General features: G+C 56.1%; 2 protein-coding genes across 5 annotated transcripts; both read left to right on the top strand.

Moving 5' to 3' along the window:
• Window positions 1–127: 127 nt before the first annotated feature.
• Window positions 128–13,228, top strand: SLC44A4 (solute carrier family 44 member 4). The gene is made up of 21 exons (XM_032398464.1): window positions 128–161; window positions 2,114–2,162; window positions 2,699–2,772; window positions 2,900–2,978; window positions 3,975–4,074; window positions 4,154–4,279; window positions 4,444–4,504; window positions 6,029–6,116; window positions 6,206–6,289; window positions 6,549–6,784; window positions 6,891–6,990; window positions 7,866–7,958; window positions 8,257–8,359; window positions 10,514–10,767; window positions 10,855–10,949; window positions 11,022–11,125; window positions 11,237–11,310; window positions 11,529–11,599; window positions 11,704–11,798; window positions 11,871–11,955; window positions 13,037–13,228. The coding sequence occupies exons 1-21, from the start codon at window positions 128–130 to the stop codon at window positions 13,156–13,158; spliced, it is 2,127 nt and encodes a 708-aa protein (XP_032254355.1). The 3' UTR covers window positions 13,159–13,228.
• Window positions 13,229–13,613: 385 nt separating this feature from the next.
• Window positions 13,614–17,955, top strand: NEU1 (neuraminidase 1). 4 transcript variants are annotated; one of them, XM_032398441.1, is made up of 6 exons: window positions 13,614–13,870; window positions 14,332–14,524; window positions 15,663–15,736; window positions 16,538–16,717; window positions 16,878–17,100; window positions 17,207–17,955. In XM_032398441.1, exons 1-6 carry the CDS (start codon window positions 13,709–13,711, stop codon window positions 17,431–17,433), a joined length of 1,059 nt encoding a protein of 352 aa, XP_032254332.1. In that variant the 5' UTR covers window positions 13,614–13,708; the 3' UTR covers window positions 17,434–17,955. The 4 variants fall into 4 exon arrangements, with proteins under 4 accessions (XP_032254332.1, XP_032254331.1, XP_032254330.1 ...); XM_032398440.1 differs by having other exon boundaries at window positions 16,535–16,717; XM_032398439.1 differs by having other exon boundaries at window positions 15,663–15,925.
• Window positions 17,956–18,465: the final 510 nt, after the last annotated feature.

The raw sequence follows: 18,465 nt of genomic DNA, 5'->3' as shown, positions 1-18,465 counted from the left end.
TGAGAAGGAGGAACCAGAGTGTGTCGGGACCACAGGCGGAGGTGGGGCTGTGACGTGTGGGAGGGCGGGGCGGGCGGCAGGTGAGTCGCTAGGTCTCCCTGGCTCCAATCACTCTGGAGACTGAACCATGGGGGGAAAACAGGACAGGGATGAGGCCTATGGTGAGTCTGAGGGCAAGGCTGGGGCAGAGGCCCAAGACCCTCAGAGGGAGGGGAGGCCAGGCTGGGCCTGCTCTCGGGGAGCGATGGCTGGGGCTGGCCCCAGGGAGAGGGGCTGAGGGGAGTCCTGGGTCCCTGAAGGGAGGGTGTGGAAAGAGCTGATGGAAGGAAGTAGAGTCAGGATCCTGGGAGGAGGATTGGGTTTAGGGTCTGGGGGCCTTTGCCAGGGAGACTTTGGAGAGTGAAGCTGGGGAGCTGGGGCTGGAATCTGGGTCCCTCAGGGCAGGGCCCTGGGAAGCAAAGCCTGAATGGAAGAAGGCAGGGTCAGCGTCCTGAGCAGGAGGATGGGGCTCAGGGGCCAGGAGGGTCTATGTGCTGCAGAGCCCATGAAGGGTGAGGCTGGGGTCTGGGCCCCTGTCAGGAGGAACAGCTGGGGTCCCTGTGAGGAAGAGGAGTTTCAGTCTGGACCCTGGGTCTCTGAGGGAAAAACGGTGCTAGAAGTCTGCTTCCCAGGGTCTCTGTGAGCAGTGACAGCAGGAGTGGGGTGTGTTTGGGGGTCCTGTGAGGCGTTAGGGCTGTGGGCCTCTGTGGAGAGGGGGCCGGGTCCTGCCTCTGGGGTCTCTGTCAGGAGGGGAAGACTTCTCAGGGTACTATGAAAGATAGGGGCAGGGGCTTCACAAGGGCGTCCTGTGAAGGGTAAGGCAAGGGGAGAGGGAGCAGGGAGGCTATCTGCAGAATCTCCGTGAGGACGCAGGGCCAGGAGCCTGTCCCAGAGACCCCTAGGATTAAGGGTGGGGTGTTCTGAGACGAGAGGGAACTGGGACACTAGCCTCTGGGCTCCCTGTGAAGCAGTAAGGGCCACGGGCCTGCCTGCAGGGTCCCTTGGGGCTTAGAGGTCTGAGCTCCTGGTCTGAAGGGGAGGGAACCCCAAGGGAGGGGCCTCCCAGAGGCAAAGCTTGGGTTCCTAAGCAGGCTAGGACAAGGAGCAGTAAGGCCTCCCCGGTAGACTTCCTGGAACAGCTTTGGGTCAATCATTGATCTCATGTGTGAGAGCCATGGAGGGACAGAGTCCAGAACACCTAAGGAGAAGGAATCTCACCCCTTCCCACACTCTTGCCCAACCCTCTGCCCTCCCTGCTCTGTGCCAACACAGGACCCTAGCTGCCTGGCCCCACCTCCTCCCTGTGTGTACTCAGGGAGGACCAGGAACAGGACATGGCCACAATCTAAACCGACCACAGTCTCAACCACCAGGCTCAGGTGTCACCCTGACTGCTCACCCAGAGACTGGCGGTGGCCTGGGGTCCCTTTGGGTGGGGAGGCCTTACAGGGGCCCCTCCCTGCCCAGGTCCTGCAGGAGTTAATGCCTTTGGCTCCAGTCTCTTTCCCTGCGGCCTTGGGCCAGAGGGTGGAGGTAGGACCTGGGGCAGCTGTGGGGAGGGGCTGTGACCTCCCTGAGGTGCTCTAGATTTGTGCCCACCCTGGCCTGGGCACAGGGAGGGGAGAGGGATGAGGACTGGGGCGGGAGAGCCACTGGGGTGGCTTGACTCAGAGTCCCACATCCCAGCCAGGGGGAGACACAGGAGAAATGGGCCAGGATGCGGGCAGGAGGCGAAGGCTGTTTCCCTGGCTGCCAGCCTTGAGGTGTGAGCTGGAAACAACCTGTTAAGGCCCCCTTTTCCCCTCCCTCCAAAGCCAACTTGGTGGAGTTCACGGTGAGCGGTGAAGCTGCTGCCCAGGCCTTAATCCTATCTCTCCTGCTCTCCAACTTCTCCCACCAGCTCTGCCCCTGTCCATCTCCCCCTGAACTCCTGAGGGCCAGGGAGGATCCTGGGCCAGGGTAGGATCCTGGGCCAGGGTAGGATCACACTGCAAGGAACGATGTGGGAGGGACAGGACATGGGGAGAGACATCCACTCAGGCTTCACTCTCCCTACTCCTCCCCGTGCCCTCAGGGAAACCAGCCAAATATGACCCCACCTTCCGAGGTCCCATCAGGAACAGGTAAGTTCTGGGCACCTGCCCAACTAGGGGGTGGGGGTCTTGGTTTTGCATTGTATTTGCTGAAATATTGGTAATAAGTTTATAAAAAAGAAAACTCCTGCCCCAGGAGAGTGGTGCCCTTGGGTGAACTCTTGTGTCTGGGGCAGGCACAAGGGGCCTTCTGGGGTGCTGGTGAGGTTCTGTTTCTTGACCTGGGAGCTGGCTACACGGGTGTGTGCTGTTTGGGAAAATTCATTCAGCGGGGCACTTAGGAGTTGTTTACTTTTCTGGGTCATACTTCAGAAGTTTACTCACCCAAAAAACGGTTATTTGGGGGTTTTTTTGTCATCACCCCCACACACACCTTCCTGAGGACAAATGGAAACAAGCGCTTCTTATTTATTCCCTGATGCATTGTGAGAAAAAGGTTTTCTTAGAAAAATAAAATAAAACCTACCGGCACGCCTTCTCCAGCATCCCCCATTCTCCAACCCGTGACTCCTCCAAACCATGCGCCCCGCCTCCCCCTCCGAAGCCTCCCCCTCCTTCTCTCCCAGGAGCTGCACAGACATCATCTGCTGTGTCCTCTTCCTTGTCTTCGTTCTGGGTTACATCGTGGTGGGGATCGTGGGTGAGCTTCCAGCGGGCGCAGTGCTGGGGCAGTGGTGGGAGGGGGGGAGAGCAAGGACCATCCCCGAGGCTGCTCCCCACCCCCCAAGTCCCACCCTCTGGTGATTCAACTCTCCATCTGCTTCCAGCTTGGGTGTACGGAGACCCCCGGCAAGTCCTCTACCCCAGGAACTCTACGGGCGCCTACTGCGGGGTAGGGGCTAACGAGTGAGTACAAAGGCAGGAAGAGGGGCAGATCGGGACGCCTAGGGGGCTCAGTCGTTAAGCGTCTGCCTTCGGCTCAGGTCATGATCTCAGGGTCCTGGGATTGAGCCCCGCGTTGGGCTCCCTGCTCCGCGGGAAGCCTGCTTCTCCCTCTGCCCGTTGCTCCCCCTGCTTGTGCGCTCGCTCTCTGACAAATAAGTAAATAAAATCTTAAAAAAAAAAAAAAAAAAAAAAAGAGGGGCAGGCTCCCGAGCATGGTTCCAACACTCAGGCTCCAGATCCTTCCTCTGTTGCCCACCCCCGCCCGCCCCCGCCCCGGGGCCACAGCCTCCCTGAGTCTCCCCAGGCGAGGCCGCACTGAGCAGCCGGCTTCTGATGCCCTCCAAAAATGGGAGGCAGAGCCATGGTTAAGTGCATGGGTTTTAAAGTTCAGAATTTGGTGTTTGACTCCCCAACTGGGCTAAGTCAGTTCTGGTCGTATGGCCTTGGGCAAGGTAGTCAACCTCTCTGAGCTTTTGATTTCTTAATCTGAAACTCAGGGGGGATCCCTGAAACCATGCCATCAGTTCCGCCAGCAGGAAACTTTCGGTAAATAATAAAACCTTCCCAATGACACGGCGTTTACTATGTTCCAGGCAGAGGGTGTACTTTGCACACATACACACTCATTTAAACCCTACGAAGCAGGTCCTCTTACCTTACACCTGATGGGATTGAGGCAGTGGGCAGTTAAGTGACTTGCTCAAGGTCGTAAAACTCTTAGCCATTTGGTAGCAGCTTCGATGCTCAGTTACTCGGGGAAGTCTTCCGGGTGCCTCCTGTCTCTTCCCAGCTGAACTGAGCTTCCTAAGGCCAGGAGCTGAGTGGTGTGCATCAGGGTACGGGCCCCACACACACTTCCACTGGGCCCACTGTATTCTTGAGCCAGGGCCCCGGCAGTCCTCCCCTTTCCCCACACCTGACCAGGCCCTGATGCCCACACTTCCTTCGCTCCCGCAGAGATAAACCGTATCTTCTGTACTTCAACATCTTCAGCTGCATTCTGGCCACCAACGTCATCGTGGTCGCTGAGAACGGCCTGCAGTGTCCCACACCCCAGGTCAGAGCCGGGGACCCACCTCTGCCCCAGTCGCCCCAGGGTCCAGGTACCAGCCCCTCAGCACTCTCTCTGCTCCCAGGTGTGTGTGTCCTCCTGCCCCAAGGACGCATGGACGGTGGAAGCCAAGCAGCTCTTGCAGAAGGTTGGGGAGGTCTTCTACACGGCAGACAGGAACTTCTGCCTGCCAGGGGTGCCCTGGGATATGGTGAGAGCCGCCTCCAGTGTCATCCCTGTGGCCAAGGAGGAGTCACCTGGGTGGGGGGACGGGGAGTTGGGTAGGTGACTATGGTGGTGGTGGGGGTGGTGCGGGGGGCTCCCTCCTTCATCCTGCTCTGTCTGTGTGTCTGTATGTCCTCCCCCGACCCCCAGCCAGTGACCCAAAGCCTGCAGCAGGAGCTCTGCCCCGGATTCCTCCTCCCTTCCACTCCAGGTGAGAAGCTGCATTCCTTCCTCGGGCAGCATCTAGTCCTGTATTCTTACTGCTCAAATGAGGAAACCAGGCCCAGAGAGAGTAAAGTCATGCAGCTTGTCTGGCCGAACTGGAATTAGTACCGGGTCTTCATTTTGCTCTCTGCATCCTGACCCTACCGTCTTGTGCACCTGCTGGGCACCAGGCACCCAGGCGAGTCACAGGGCAGATGAAACTGCTCCCGGTTCGAGCTACCTTTTAGGTGCCGAGATCAGAGATGTTGGCAAAGACACTGCATGAGCATCCCACAGAAACACAGCTGGGCAAATGTACCCACACACGTTAATGTCTGTGCACTGGGAGCAGACTGGATGTCCAGCCAGACTCACAAGCAAATGTGGCTGGGTACTGGGCTCGCAGTTGACTTTCTAATTTTTTCTATATGTTCTTCTTTCCAATAGTCAATGGTATTTTTTTAATGTTTTTTTATTTATTTATTCCTGAGAGTCAGAGAGAGAGAGAGAGAGAGAGAGAGAGGCAGAGGCAGAGGGAGAAGCAGGCTCCCCGCCTAGCAGGGAGCCCGATGCGGGACTCGATCCCAGGACCCTGGGATCATGACCTGAGCCGAAGGCAGACGCTTAACCATCTGAGCCACCCAGGCGCCCAGTCAGTGGTATTTTTAATAGGAAAAATTTTTAATTATAGCATGAGAGAACAGCCAATTCTCAGATAAGTACAATAAAAAGATCTCAAGTGAATGCTCCAAACTCAGATCCAGATTCCAGCACTTTCCAGCTGTGTGGTCTTGGGCCAATTACTCAACCTCTCTGAGCTTTGTTTCCTCATCTTTAGAATGTAAATGCCAAAGCCAGCTTGCCTGGCAAAGTCGTTGGAAGGGTGGAGATAAAGGATTCTGTAGGCACATAATAGGTGCCGCAGGAGTTGGGGAAGGGGTGAGAAGGCTTCCTGGAGGAGGTGACATGGAGATGGAGCTGAACAGGGAGTAATGGGTGGGATTTCTGGAGGGAGAACACTCAGAGAGAGGCTCAGGGAGAGCAGAGGTAGAGGTTAGGGGAAAGTGGGCTGAGCTCCGATGGTGGGGTCTTGAAGCCTGGCCAGGGAGCATGGGCACTCCAGGGCAGAGCTGCTGGAAGTGTCTGAGCAGCAGAATGCTCTAGAGCCCGGGAATGAGGAGGCATGGTCTCCCTGACTCTTGGGCAGAGGGGGGTTGAAGGGTGGAGTATAAGGGTGGGTGGAGGGTGGAGTGTAAGAGTCAGGCCAGAGGAAATGCGGGTCTCCACCTGGCAGAGACAAGGACGGGAGGAAGTGGTCCTGAGAGACCGGGAAGGAAGCTGGCCCGAGCCCCGCGGGGCAGGAACTCCCGCTTGGCTGTGGAGTCAAGAGCAGCTCTCTGGGTGGAGAGGGGGGGCAAAGCCCATCTCTCCTGCCTTCCCTAAGGCCACTCGGGTGCTGGGTGGAGGCCAGAGGCTTTCAAGGCAAAGCTCTGGGCCTGCCCACCCAGGAGCCCCGGTTTTCTCCCCCCAGCTCTGGGGCGTTGTCTTCCACTGGCGAACAGCACTCCACCTGAACTCCCAGGGATCCCCAGCAACACCTCCATCTCCCACGGGATCAGGTGGGCATCCTCCTGCCCCCACACCTCTGTCCCGTACCCCTTCCCCCCACAAGAGCCCCATCTGACTCTGCCCCCCCACCCCACCGAAGCGGTGTTCTTGACAGCCTCAGTGCCCGTGACATCACTGTGAAGATCTTCGAAGATGTTGCCCAGTCCTGGCATTGGATTCTTGTGTGAGTCCCCGGTCCCCCTACTCTCTCCTTCCCTGCTGCCCTCCCCCTCCTCTGGCCCCTAGCCCAATGTCTGAAGCAGAAATTTTGGACAGAGGAGGAGGAGCCTGGAGCTCAGAACTGACCCCACACCCAACAAGATTTGTAAGAGAAAGGGGATCTAACCTGGGGACAAGGGGAGTGTGAGGCATTCGGGAGCCTCGGAAAGGGAGAAGATTTAGGGGCCCAGGGATGACTCTCAACTACTTCGCCCTGCCTACAGCGCCCTAGGTGTGGCTCTGGTCCTGAGCCTGCTGTTTATCCTGCTTCTGCGCCTGGTGGCCGGGCCGCTGGTGCTGGTGCTGATCCTCGAGGTGCTGGGCGTGCTGGCATACGGCATCTACCACTGCTGGGAGGAGTACCGAGTGCTGCGGGACAAGGGTGCCTCCATCAACCAGCTGGGCATCACCACCAACCTTGGCGCCTACCGCAACGTTCAGGAGACCTGGCTGGCTGCCTGTGAGTGCCCTGCCCGCTGCCGGACCACCAGCCGCCCAGGGGCTGGCCCGGGCCTTGCCGAGCCCCGGCCCTGACACAGGCCCCTCTGCTCCCTGTCCGCCCCCAGTGATCGTGCTGGCTGTGCTTGAAGGCATCCTGCTGCTGCTGCTGCTCTTCCTGCGGCAGCGGATCCGCATCGCCATCGCCCTCCTGAAGGAGGCCAGCAAGTCAGAACCTGTCTGGGAGGGAGATGGGGCAGAGGACAGGGGTGCAGGCATGGCATGGCAGTGCTGGGAAGGTGGTGGGGAGCCCCGGAAGAGAAGGACAGAGTTACGCAGTGGTTAACACTGCCGTGTGACTCAGTTTGTCTGAGACTTGGTTTACCCACCTGTGAAATGGGGACAATAATAGTTTGTTTGTTTGTTTTTAAGATTTTACTTATTTATTTGAGAGAGAGCGAGGGAGAGAGAGCATAAGCAGGGGGAGTGGCAGGCAGAGGGAGAGGGAGAAGCAGGCTCCCTGCTCGGCGGGGAGTCTGCTTCTCCCTCTGACCCTCCCCCCTCTCATGTGCTCTCTCTCTCTCTCTCATTCTCACTCTCTCAAATGAATAAATAAATAAATAAATAAATCTTAAAAAAAAAATAGTTCCGTCTTCGTAGGGTTGTCATGAGGATTAAGTGAGTTAGTGTCTTGTCAGGTTCCCAGAACAGGAAGCAGGCTCTCCATGAGGAGCGGTCAGAAGGGTGGCTGCCGTGGTGGTGGCTGAGGGGTGGGATGGCAGGAGCCCAGGCTTGTTCCCACCCCGGCCCTACCTGCCGAGCCCGTCAGAAGACTGGACTTTGAGGACTCTGCTCCCTTATCCTCCCTGAAGCTGCCCCAGGTGGCTCCTCTGCTACTCTGATTTCCTCTAAGAGTTCCTTGAGCCTGGTTTATTCAATTCCATTCATTCAGTGAGCACCTACTGTGTGCCCAGCCTGGGGGACAGAGCAGGCCCTGGCAAGGACAGCGGTGGGGACCTTACCAGGGTCAGCCCCAGGACAGGATGGTGGGCGGGCGCTGGGGCCCGGGGCCGTACTGATGGACTACTCTTACCTCCCTGCAGGGCTGTGGGGCAGATGATGTCTACCCTGTTCTACCCTCTCGTCACCTTTGTCCTCCTGCTCATCTGCATTGTCTATTGGGCCATGACTGCCCTGTATCCTTTGCCCACATGGCCAAGGCCCTCCTGAGGCGGGGGCGGCGGCGGGGGCGGGGGGCGGCGGGGAAGGGGCAGTATTTACCTGTACAATGCCTTAGTGCAATGGGAAGAAGGTGCCCCTTCCTCCGGGCAGACACAGGCCTGCCCCTGGACAGAGTTGAAAGACTGAGCCCAGGCTGATTTCCAACCCTTTCTGCAGTGAACAACCTGCGCAAGTGCCTGGGAAGGTGTCCCTGAGGAAGGGACCCGTGGAGACCCCCATGTGACTATGCCTTCTTCCTTGACTCCCCTCTGGGTACCTGGCCACATCCGGGCAACCCCAATATGTCCTCTGGGTGCCCAATGCCAGCTTGCCCGGCTGTGAGAAAGTGCAAATGAATACATCGTGCGACCCCATGGTGAGGGGATTTGGGGTGGACATGGTGGTGGGCACCAGCAGGGCTGAGGTGACCTTAGGGACCAGCTGGTCCAAATCCCTCATTGTGCAGCAGAGACTGAGGACCAGAGAGAAAAAGGAGTTCCCTCAAGGTCACATGACAGGCCCCCGGCAGAGCCAGAAAGGGGGCCAGCAGTGGACTCCGGATCCAGTATGCCTCCCCCTCAGCCACCCCTACTCAGAGAAGGAAACTGAGGCTGGAGGAGGCGTGCGGCTCTGGGAAAGCGGGGTCGGCCCTTCCCACCCTCCCCTGGACTGGCCTCTGCCAGGAGGACTGTTAGCCACTTGGGCCTCCAGTCTCAGTCCATTCATCTGTAAAATGGAGACGATCATAATACCTGTCCCTCGGGGTGGCTGAGAAGATTGAATGACATCAGGCACGTAAAGTGCTTTGTACAATGTCTGGCACCTGATAAGAGCTGATAACTGTAGATGGGTTTTGTTTCATTTTAAAACCTTTTTCCTGGGAACAAAGTGCCTTAGGCAATAGGCAGGTGGGGCTGGGGGTGGGGGAAGAGAAGCCGCTTCCCCACACTCTGCCCTCTGGGGTTCCCAGAAAGTGCACGGGACTGCAGGGGATTTGCTGTCCTCAGAGCTTTCGTGGGGCCGCCTCTTGGACGCTGGGATCGGGGGCTTTGCTCCCAGGCATTAGCCCACTCTACAACAGGAGAGGGAGGGAGGTTGGTTTACATTTAGGGAGGACCCACCCTGTGCCAAGCACTAGGTATGCAAAGCTCCAAATGACCTGGTTCTCGCTTCCAGCTTGTTCAGGATCTAGCAGTGGGGACTGCTAGAAACCCACAGTTACAAAGTGGAAAGTAGTTTATTTTCCTATTAAAAAATTTCGAAGACACACAGCAATTTCAGCAATTCTTAAGATTTTTGTCACATTTGCTGGAAAGGGTTGTTGGGTTTTTTTGTTTTTTGTTTTACTTCTGGGTTTTTTACTCTTTATTGTGGAAATTTTCAAACCCACACAAACTCTCACCTTCCCACTGTCCTTGTTTCATCCATCTCCACTCCCCCACCCCCCACAATCCTTTTTCCTGGAGTTTTTTAAGGTAAATTCTGGACATAAGCGCCAGTTCACCCGTAAACACATCAGGATGGATCTCGACAGATAAGCACTTTTTACTTTTTTTTTTTTAAATAATCTCTACCCGCAACGTGAGGCTCAGACTCAACTCTAAGATCAAGAGCCGCTCGCTCTACAGACTGCGCCCTGACAGATAAGGACTTTAAAACGCAGAACCAAAGGGGCACCCGGGGGGCTCAGTCGGTTGAGTGTCTGACTCTTGATTTCGGCTCAGCTCATGATCTCAGGGCGGTGACCTCAGGGTCATGGGATTGAGGCCTGGGGCAGGCCCCCTGCTCAGTGGGGAGTCTGCTTCAGATTCTCTCCCTCTCCCTCTGCTCCTCTCCCCGCTCTCACTCTCTCTCTCTAGAAAGAAATCTTAAAAAGAAAAAAACACACAACCAAAAAAATAAAAAATAAAATAAATTTAAAAATAAATAAAAAGCCTAAGCACTATACCATTATCACACCCAACAAGATTAACAATAATTCCTTAATACCATCTAATATTCCCAGTGTGTTCATTTTTGCTAGCAAGCATTTTGGTTGAAGTTGCAGAGGTTGTCTTTTTTTTTTTTTTAAGATTTTATTTATTTGACAGAGCACAAGCAGAGGGAGAGAGAGGGAGAAGCAGACTCCCTGCTGAGCAAGGAGCCCGATGTGGGACTCGATTCCAGGACCCTGGGATCATGACCCGGGCCGAAGGCAGCCGCTTAACCGACTGAGCCACCCAGGCGCCCTGCAGAGGCTGTCTTAGAGGGGATTGCCGACTGAGCGCCAGGGAGAGAGCTAGGTGCTGGTCGCGCTGCCTTCACACCATTAAGGCTTGGCCCACGCAGCCTGGGACCTCTTGTGCCCATATGGAGACTGAAGGAAAGCTAATTACTCTCACACACTAGGCAATCTGAACCCAACTAGAACCTGGAGAAGGATCTCCTGGAACGAAATGGCTTCCCCAACTCAGGGAGGCTGCTACTTCCCTCCCTCTACTCTGGGAGTGGCAGGAGTTGGCTGGGAATGACCGCACTCTGTCACCCCCAGGCCCAGCCCGTGAACTCCTCATGCCCAGGGCTGAGGTGCGTCTTCCAGAGCTACTCATCCACAGGCCTGGTTCAGCGTTCTCTCTTCAACTTGCAAATCTACGGGGTCCTGGGTCTGTTCTGGACCATCAACTGGGTACTGGCCCTGGGCCAGTGTGTCCTGGCTGGGGCCTTTGCCTCCTTCTACTGGGCCTTCCACAAGCCCCGGGACATCCCCACCTTCCCCCTGAGCTCTGCCTTCATCCGCACGCTCCGGTAAGCCTGGGGCTGGGGGCTGGGAATTGTGAGCCTGGGAGTCTCAGGGGCCCTGGAGCTGCCTCTGACTGCCTGGCCCCTCTGCAGTTACCACACTGGGTCGCTGGCCTTTGGAGCCCTCATTCTGACCCTTGTGCAGATAGCCCGAGTCATTCTGGAGTACGTTGACAGCAAACTGAGAGGTGAGCAGCTGGCCCCTTGGGGACGGGCTGTCTGGGCACAGTGACCAAACATGAGCTCCCCCTTTCTCCCAGGAGCCCAGAACCCTGTTGCCCGCTGCATCATGTGCTGCTTTAAGTGCTGCCTCTGGTGTCTGGAGAAGTTTATCAAGTTCCTAAACCGCAATGCCTACATCATGGTGAGCCCCGCTGCACGAGCAGCCCCTTGTTCTGGGGTCCCTTGGCTCAGGCCCCTGCCCTGGTCCAGGTAAGCTCCACACAGGTGACTCTGACCTTTCAACCCCACTCAGATCGCCATCTACGGGAAGAATTTCTGTGTCTCCGCCAAAAATGCTTTCATGCTGCTCATGCGGAACATTGTCAGGTCAGGCTCTCCCCCACCCCAGGATCTCCTACCCGAGGCCAGCTTCGTGGGCATGCGGTGCTCAGCAGGGCCTCGAGCTTGGTTGAATGTTCTGCTGCCTTCATCTTGAAGTGTGAACGATTTTCATTTTGCATCTGTCACAGCAACTTATATAGCCAATCCAGTTCCTAGCCCTGCCAGGCCCCCTCATGCCCGACCCACCCCAACTTCCCATACAGGGTGGTCGTTCTGGATAAAGTCACAGACTTGCTGCTGTTCTTTGGGAAGCTGCTGGTGGTTGGAGGTGTCGGTAAGGGCCAGGGCTGGGAGTTACGCGGACGGAGGGCAGGGGCAGAGGGCAGCCGAGGTGACCTCAGAGGAGTGATGACATTGACCTCCAGACCTCTCCCCCAGGGATCCTGTCCTTCTTTTTCTTCACCGGTGGCATCCAGGGGCTGGGTAGAGACTTTGAGAACCCCTCCCTCAACTATTACTGGCTGCCCATCATGGTGAGTGACTCCCCGGCTCTGCCTCACTGTCCAACCCCCCGAAGGAACTCTAACATGCCCTGGATCTTCCAGATCTCCATCCTGGGGGCCTACGTCATTGCCAGCGGCTTCTTCAGCGTTTTTGGCATGTGTGTGGACACACTCTTCCTCTGTTTCTGTGAGTGACAGCCCCTCCCACTCCCTCCAAATTTCAAGGTACCAGATTGTTTAGGGTTTTTTGGAGACTTGGGACTTCTAGAAACAGCAGCTTTGTGAGCTAAAGGAGCCAAAGTCAGAGGAAGCCTCTTCTGCCATCCTCAAGCCAGGGGCTTGCGGAAGAAAAGAGGAAGTGAGCTGCCAGGCTGACAGGGTCTCCCAAGAAAGAGCATTCCAGGGCGGAGGCCTCTGGTGTCTCTCCGTAGAAAATCGAAGGTAGAACGGCCACAAGAGGGGCGCCTGGGTGGCTCAGTCGTTAGGCGTCTGCCTTCGGCTCAGGTCATGATCCCGGGGTCCTGGGATCGAGCCCCTGCTCGGCCGGGAGCCTGCTTCTCCCTCTCCCACTCCGCCTGCTTTTGCTCCCTCTCTAGCTGTCTCTCTCTCTGTCAAATAAATAAAATAAAATCTTTAAAAAAAAAGAACGGCCACAAGAGACTTCCCAGCAGGTGGCTGTAGTGAGTGGGGATTATCTCACCCTCCTATGACCATTGAACAACCCCATTTTTTTCCGATAAATACAGTAAGTACTGTAAACGTATTCTCTTTTCCTTAGGATTGTCTTAACATTTTCTCTTCCTTAGCTTATTTTATTGTAAGAATACAGTATACAGTACATATAACATACAAAATACGTGTTAACTGACTGTTACCAGTAAGGCTTTGGGTCAACAGTAGGCTATAAAATTCGGGTGGAAAAAAAGTAACAGGCGGATTGTTGATTGCGTGGGGGGTCAGCGCCCCTAATCCCTGTGTCGTTCAAGAGTCAGCTCCACATCCATTCAGGGTTTAGTATGCACTGCAGTCTGCAGTACGCGGTTGACATGCATTTCTGTTCTTAAGCTCTAGCGCGCTATGAACTACAGTATTACTGACCCCACTTTACCAAGAAGCCGAGATTACATATAGGTTACCAAAACTGCCCAAAAGAACAGCCCGTGGCGGTGCAGCCTTGAAACCAGGCGGCTAGTCTCGTCTTCCCCTATCTTCCCGGGGAGTGGGGTAGCCCCCGAGGGTCCACTCTAACGGTCTCTGTTGCGGCTCAGTGGAAGACCTGGAGAGGAACGACGGCTCCCTGGACCGGCCCTACTACATGCCCCAATCCCTTCTGAAGATCCTAGGCAGGAAGAACGAGGCGTTCCCAGGGGACAAGAAGAAAAAGAAGTGAGAGACACGGCCCTGATCCAGGGCTGCACCCCTCCTGTACAGCCTCCCAGCCTCACCCCGCCTTCCAGATCTCGATTTTGTAGTTAAAAAAAAATTATTAAAGGTTGATATTTTGTTTTCTCAAAAAGTCCGGGACTTTTATTTCCTCCATGACGACTTGCAGCTTTTTTTTCCGCCGCCTGGCTCTTTAAAATAGGCCCGCCCCTCTAACACGCCCCAGGAGCCATGGCCAATCAAAAAGGTTCCTGCGGAGTGATGCCAGCCCTTCTTCATCCCAGCCAATAAGCTTCTAGTCCGGGTCACAGGCTCCGAGGCTTCAAAAGGAGCCAATTGGAAGGTCCGGCTCCGGTCATGTGAGGAGTCTCGGTGTGTGAGGGCCAATTAGAGTCGCGGAAGTGCGGCAGGTGGCTGGACTCCGGGCGGGTTGGGGGAGTTGTGGGCGGGGGGCTGCTGGGGGGGAGTAGTAGCTGGCATTTAAAGGGCCCGGTCAGCTGACAGACTCCAGCCCGCGTCTAGCCCTGGGGGCCTGGGTCCCGGCTGCCCAGGAAGAGATGATGGCGAACCGACCCGGCACAGTGCTCCTGGGCAGGCGCGGGGGACCGCGGATGCCGGGGTTCTGGGGAGGATGTAGAGTTCAGGTATTTGCCGCGATCTTCCTGCCGCTGTTGTCTCTGGCAGAATTTGGGGCTGGGATAAGGAACGACTTCAGTCTGGTGAGTCTCTCCTCGTATTACCCATCCCGGACTCACGCGGGTCGTCTATGCCCAGCGCCCCCCGGGACGCGGGCTGCTGAGACCCCCTCCTCCGAGGGACTCTCCCGCCGCTCTCAGACCCCGTTCCCTCCATCCGCTCCCAACCCCTCTCCCTTCCCGGGCCTTTGTCCTCCTGCCCTCCGAGTCTCCTCTTCATTTGAGTTCGTTCCCTTTGGAGGTCCCCCACCCCCGCGCTGCCCGAAGGCGCCTTCTCCCCTCATAGCCCTTCCCCGGCTCCGAGCCCCCCCAGCTTTGCTCCAAACTCTCCTCCGGTTCCCCTTCCTCATTCTGCCCCCCACCCACACTCTGATCCCCAACACCCTGGCTTTCCCAGGGAAACTCGACCCGGAGCCACTATTCATCGGTCCTAAAACCCGAAGTCAAGTTTGTCCGTTGACCCCTCCTTCCTCCTCCCTTCGCAGGTTCAGCCGCTGGTGACCATGGAGCAGCTGCTGTGGGTGAGCGGGAGGCAGATCGGTTCTGTGCACACCTTCCGAATCCCGCTCATCACAACCACTCCTCAGGGCACTCTCCTTGCCTTCACCGAGGCCAGAAAAATGTCCACATCGGATGAGGGGGCCAAGTTCATTGCTCTTCGGAGATCCACTGACCAGGGTATAAAGATGCCTGGGTGGCAAGGGCTGGTGTTGGGTTGCATGGGTGGGGAGCCTGACCTGCCCAAGGGCCCTGAGGATAGGATAGGACCACTGGGAGAGCTGGAGGCCTGGGTCCCTGAGGGGTAGAGGGAATTGAGGAGGGAAGCTGTCCAGAGCAGGGATCTAGAAATTGTGATCACCTAGGAGTTGAGCATTCAAACACTTATTGAGGAGGGAAGCTCAGAGCAGGGATCTAGACCTTCTCCCTGGGGAAGAAGCCCAACTGGAGGCATCTCCAAGACTCCTCAAAAGGCAGCCCCCTCCACCCATCTCAGGCATAGCTGTCCAGAGCAGGGATCTAGAAATTGTGATCACCTAGGAGTTGAGCATTCAAGCATTTATTGAGCACCTGCTATATACCAGGCCCCGTTCTAGATTCTGTGAATACACTTGTGAACAAAGCAGACCAAAAATCTCTGCCCCTGGGGCGCCTGGGTGGCTCAGTTGGTTAAGGTCATGATCCTGGAGTCCCTGGATCGAGTCCCGCATCGGGCTCCCTGCTCGGCAGGGAGCCTGCTTCTCCCTCTGACCCCCTCTCATGTGCTCTCTCTCTCTCTCTCTCTCATTCTGTCTCAAATAAATAAATAAAATCTTTAAAAAAAAAAAAAATCTCTGCCCTTTTGGGGCTTATATTGTCTGTGGGGAGACAGACAATAAACATAAGAAATAGGTAAATTTATTTTTTGTTGGAAAGTGATAAATATAATGGAGAGAAATAAAACGGTGCTGGAGATTGGTTGCAATTTTATTTTTTTAGTTTTTTTAAAGATTTTATTTATTTATTTATTTGAGAGAGATCTAGAGTGAGAGAGCACAAAGCAGAGGGAGTGGCAGAGGTATACCAGGCAGATGTCACCAGCCTGTGCAGAGGCCTCCTGGAGAGAAGTATATGAGGAATGGGAAGGAACTTGGGGGACATGATGGAGTGAGCAAGGGTACAATAGATAAGGTCAGAGAGGTGAGGTGGGGCAGGTCTTGTGGGGCCCTGGGGCCACTCTGAGGCCTTGGGTCCCTACCAAGGGGTGGAAATTAACAGGGAGTGGTAGAAAGGGCACCTTCAGAGTGCTCACCCTGGATTACTTCTCTTTTCTCTTCAGGCAGCACATGGTCTCCGACAGCTTTCATCGTAGATGATGGGGAGACCCCAGATGGGCTGAACCTGGGGGCAGTGGTGAGCGATATGGAGACAGGAGTGGTGTTCCTTTTCTATTCCCTCTGCGCTCACAAGGCTGGCTGCCAGGTGGCCTCCACCATGTTGGTGTGGAGCAAAGATGACGGGGTTTCCTGGAGCCCTCCCCGGAATCTCTCGTTGGATATTGGCACCGAGATGTTTGCCCCTGGACCAGGCTCTGGCATCCAGGTCTCTGTCCTGAGATGGGTGGAGGGGCTGCCTTTTGAGGAGTCTGGGAGATGCCCCCAGTTGGGCTTCTTCCCCAGGGAGAAGGTCTTGTGAAGTCAGGTTTCCGCTTAGATGGCATTCCTTGGAAGAAAAGGACATCCTGGGAGGAACTCCCTCCCAAGGGAAGGTGGAACTTTGCCATCGCCTTCCCATCTGGGGGTTGTCAACAGGGCCTTATTAGTCTACGTGGTACCTGTGCAGAATGGGAAAAGGCAGCCCTTGCTTTGAGCAGACGCAAGCCTGTGCCGTGGTCCGTGGTGCACAGCTTGGTGAGTGAGCACACCAAGCCTGGCTCTAAGCCCCCACGCACCCCTGTGGCTAGACCCCCGGGGCCTGTGCACAACCTGTCCTCCTGCGTACGCCCCGGCTGTCCTGAAGGAGCTCATTCTGCGAAAGAGCTCCTTGATTCAGGCAGTGGTGTTTATGGGATCCTCCTGGGACCCTCAGGAGCCGGGACAGAACTGAAGGGGACCAGATGTGTTCTCACACGTGGGAGGTGATGGGTTCCCCTTCCCTGCCTGGGAGCCCCTTCAGTGTCTCCCTCAGTGACCGCAGCTTCCTTTCCTGCAGAAGCAGCGGGAGCCGCGGAAGGGCCGCCTCATCGTGTGTGGCCATGGGACGCTGGAGCGGGACGGGGTCTTCTGCCTCCTCAGTGATGATCACGGGGCCTCGTGGCGCTATGGCAGCGGGGTCAGCGGCATCCCCTACGGCCAGCCCAAGCGGGAGAATGACTTCAACCCCGACGAGTGCCAGGTCGGGAGGCCCTGGCGCTTCCCCACCCGCCCCGCCTGCCCTGCCTCACAGACCCAGGATCTGGCCGCCCAGCTCTGTGCCACCCCCCTTCCCCCCCCCCGCCTGCTTCCTCAGGGACAGGGTCCCCGGGTCTGGCTGAAGCCCTGTTCTCCCCCGTTAGCCCTACGAGCTCCCAGATGGCTCGGTCGCCATCAACGCCCGGAACCAGAACAACTACCACTGCCACTGCCGGATAGTCCTCCGCAGCTACGACGCCTGTGACACAATACGGCCCCGGGACGTCACCTTTGACCCTGAGCTCGTGGACCCTGTGGTAGCTGCAGGAGCCATAGCCACCAGCTCCGGCATCGTCTTCTTCTCCAATCCAGCGCATCCCGAGTTCCGTGAGTGTCTGGCGGGGGGCGGGGGGGGGGGAGCCAGCGGGGGAGCCTGCCTTATCTAGAGAAGGTGAGCCCAGAGCCCCTCCCCTGAGCCTCCCGCCCTCCCCAGGTGTGAACCTGACCCTGCGCTGGAGCTTCAGCAATGGTACCTCGTGGCGGAAAGAGACGGTCCAGCTGTGGCCAGGCCCCAGCGGCTACTCCTCACTGGCAGCCCTGGAGGGCAGCATGGGTGGGAAGGACGAGGCCCCCCAGCTCTATGTCCTGTATGAGAAAGGCCGGAACCAGTACACAGAGAGCATCTCCCTGGCCAAAGTCAGCGTCTACGGGACACTCTGAGCTGTACACCTGCCACAGGAGTAGAAGGCCTTGGACTTAGCCTTCGGGGCCATGGGTCCATAGAGATCTGCTAGAGTTGCCTAAAAGACAGTTCCACCTTCCTTTAGACTCTAGCCTTTGCAAAACCAAGTCCTCTTTGACAGGGAAATCACTCTGTTAGGACTGCAAGCCTGGCTTCTTCCACACAGGAAGTCCTGCCCTCACTCGAGAGCACTTTCTTTCCACATCATTGCTGGGTTTGGCCCCCTGCCCCTTCTGCCTTCCTGGGGCGATGATTGGTCCTTTTCTTAGGCAGGGCGAGGCAGGCCTGTAGAATTGAATAAATGTGAACTCAGGGAATTGCGGAAGGCTGAGCTTCCTCTTTGGGGTAAGATGCTGGCTATGGTGGGGGTTGGTGAAAGTTCTGGAAGGGCAACATTTGGATTCAGGGTAAAGAACTAGGTGCCCCCCACCCACCTTGACTATTTATAAATCGAAATATTTGTAACTTAACGTTTTTAATGAAGGAGAATGAGCATTTGTCGAGTCTGTGTGGTTCTATCAATGCGCATCTTCGTGTCCATTCTTCGTGTACACTTGTAGGAGGCTGGGAATGAGCTTTGGGGAGGAAGCTGGTGTGCTTATTGCCTGTGGAAATTGGACTTCGGCACATTAAATCCTCCTTTCCCTTTCACATTCTTCTTTCTCACAGGAAAACAGATTCATCTTCATACGGGTAATGAGGAGTAGCAGGGGGAGTCCCGTGAGATATTTAAAAATCTGCCCTGTTTCATATTGCTAAGATGGAGTCCTCTGGGACGCAGGGGGCAGGTGTGTGAAATGCAGATGGGAAGCCTCTCACCCAGACCAACCTGGCAGAGAAATAAGCACGGTGACAAATTATGTGAGAAAATAGCACCATCCTCAGGCAGATGCTGTGAAGAGAATGGGCAGCCTACGGATGAGTGGGAGAGCCATACGTAACTTTCCTCCATATGGAGGAAGAAAGAAAATATGATGCCTAGATGAGGTGATAAGAATGTTAAAGACTGA

Source organism: Phoca vitulina, unplaced genomic scaffold, assembly GCF_004348235.1.
Source record: "Phoca vitulina isolate PV1807 unplaced genomic scaffold, GSC_HSeal_1.0 scaffold116, whole genome shotgun sequence".
Taxonomy (NCBI): domain Eukaryota; kingdom Metazoa; phylum Chordata; class Mammalia; order Carnivora; family Phocidae; genus Phoca; species Phoca vitulina.
Note: the sequence above shows the minus strand (reverse complement) of the source record. Positions and strands in the feature narration are given on the sequence as shown.

Excerpts from the sequence above, each read along its gene's own strand:
- NEU1 (XM_032398437.1), top strand. The coding sequence starts at position 13,709 with ATGATGGCGAACCGACCCGGCACAGTGCTCCTGGGCAGGCGCGGGGGA. Across the intron at positions 15,926-16,534 it reads GACCAGGCTCTGGCATCCAG|AAGCAGCGGGAGCCGCGGAA; the intron begins GTCTCTGTCCTG and ends CCTTTCCTGCAG. Across the intron at positions 17,101-17,206 it reads TCCAGCGCATCCCGAGTTCC|GTGTGAACCTGACCCTGCGC; the intron begins GTGAGTGTCTGG and ends CGCCCTCCCCAG.
- SLC44A4 (XM_032398464.1), top strand. The coding sequence starts at position 128 with ATGGGGGGAAAACAGGACAGGGATGAGGCCTATG. Across the intron at positions 4,075-4,153 it reads TGCAGTGTCCCACACCCCAG|GTGTGTGTGTCCTCCTGCCC; the intron begins GTCAGAGCCGGG and ends CTCTGCTCCCAG. Across the intron at positions 11,311-11,528 it reads CTCATGCGGAACATTGTCAG|GGTGGTCGTTCTGGATAAAG; the intron begins GTCAGGCTCTCC and ends CTTCCCATACAG.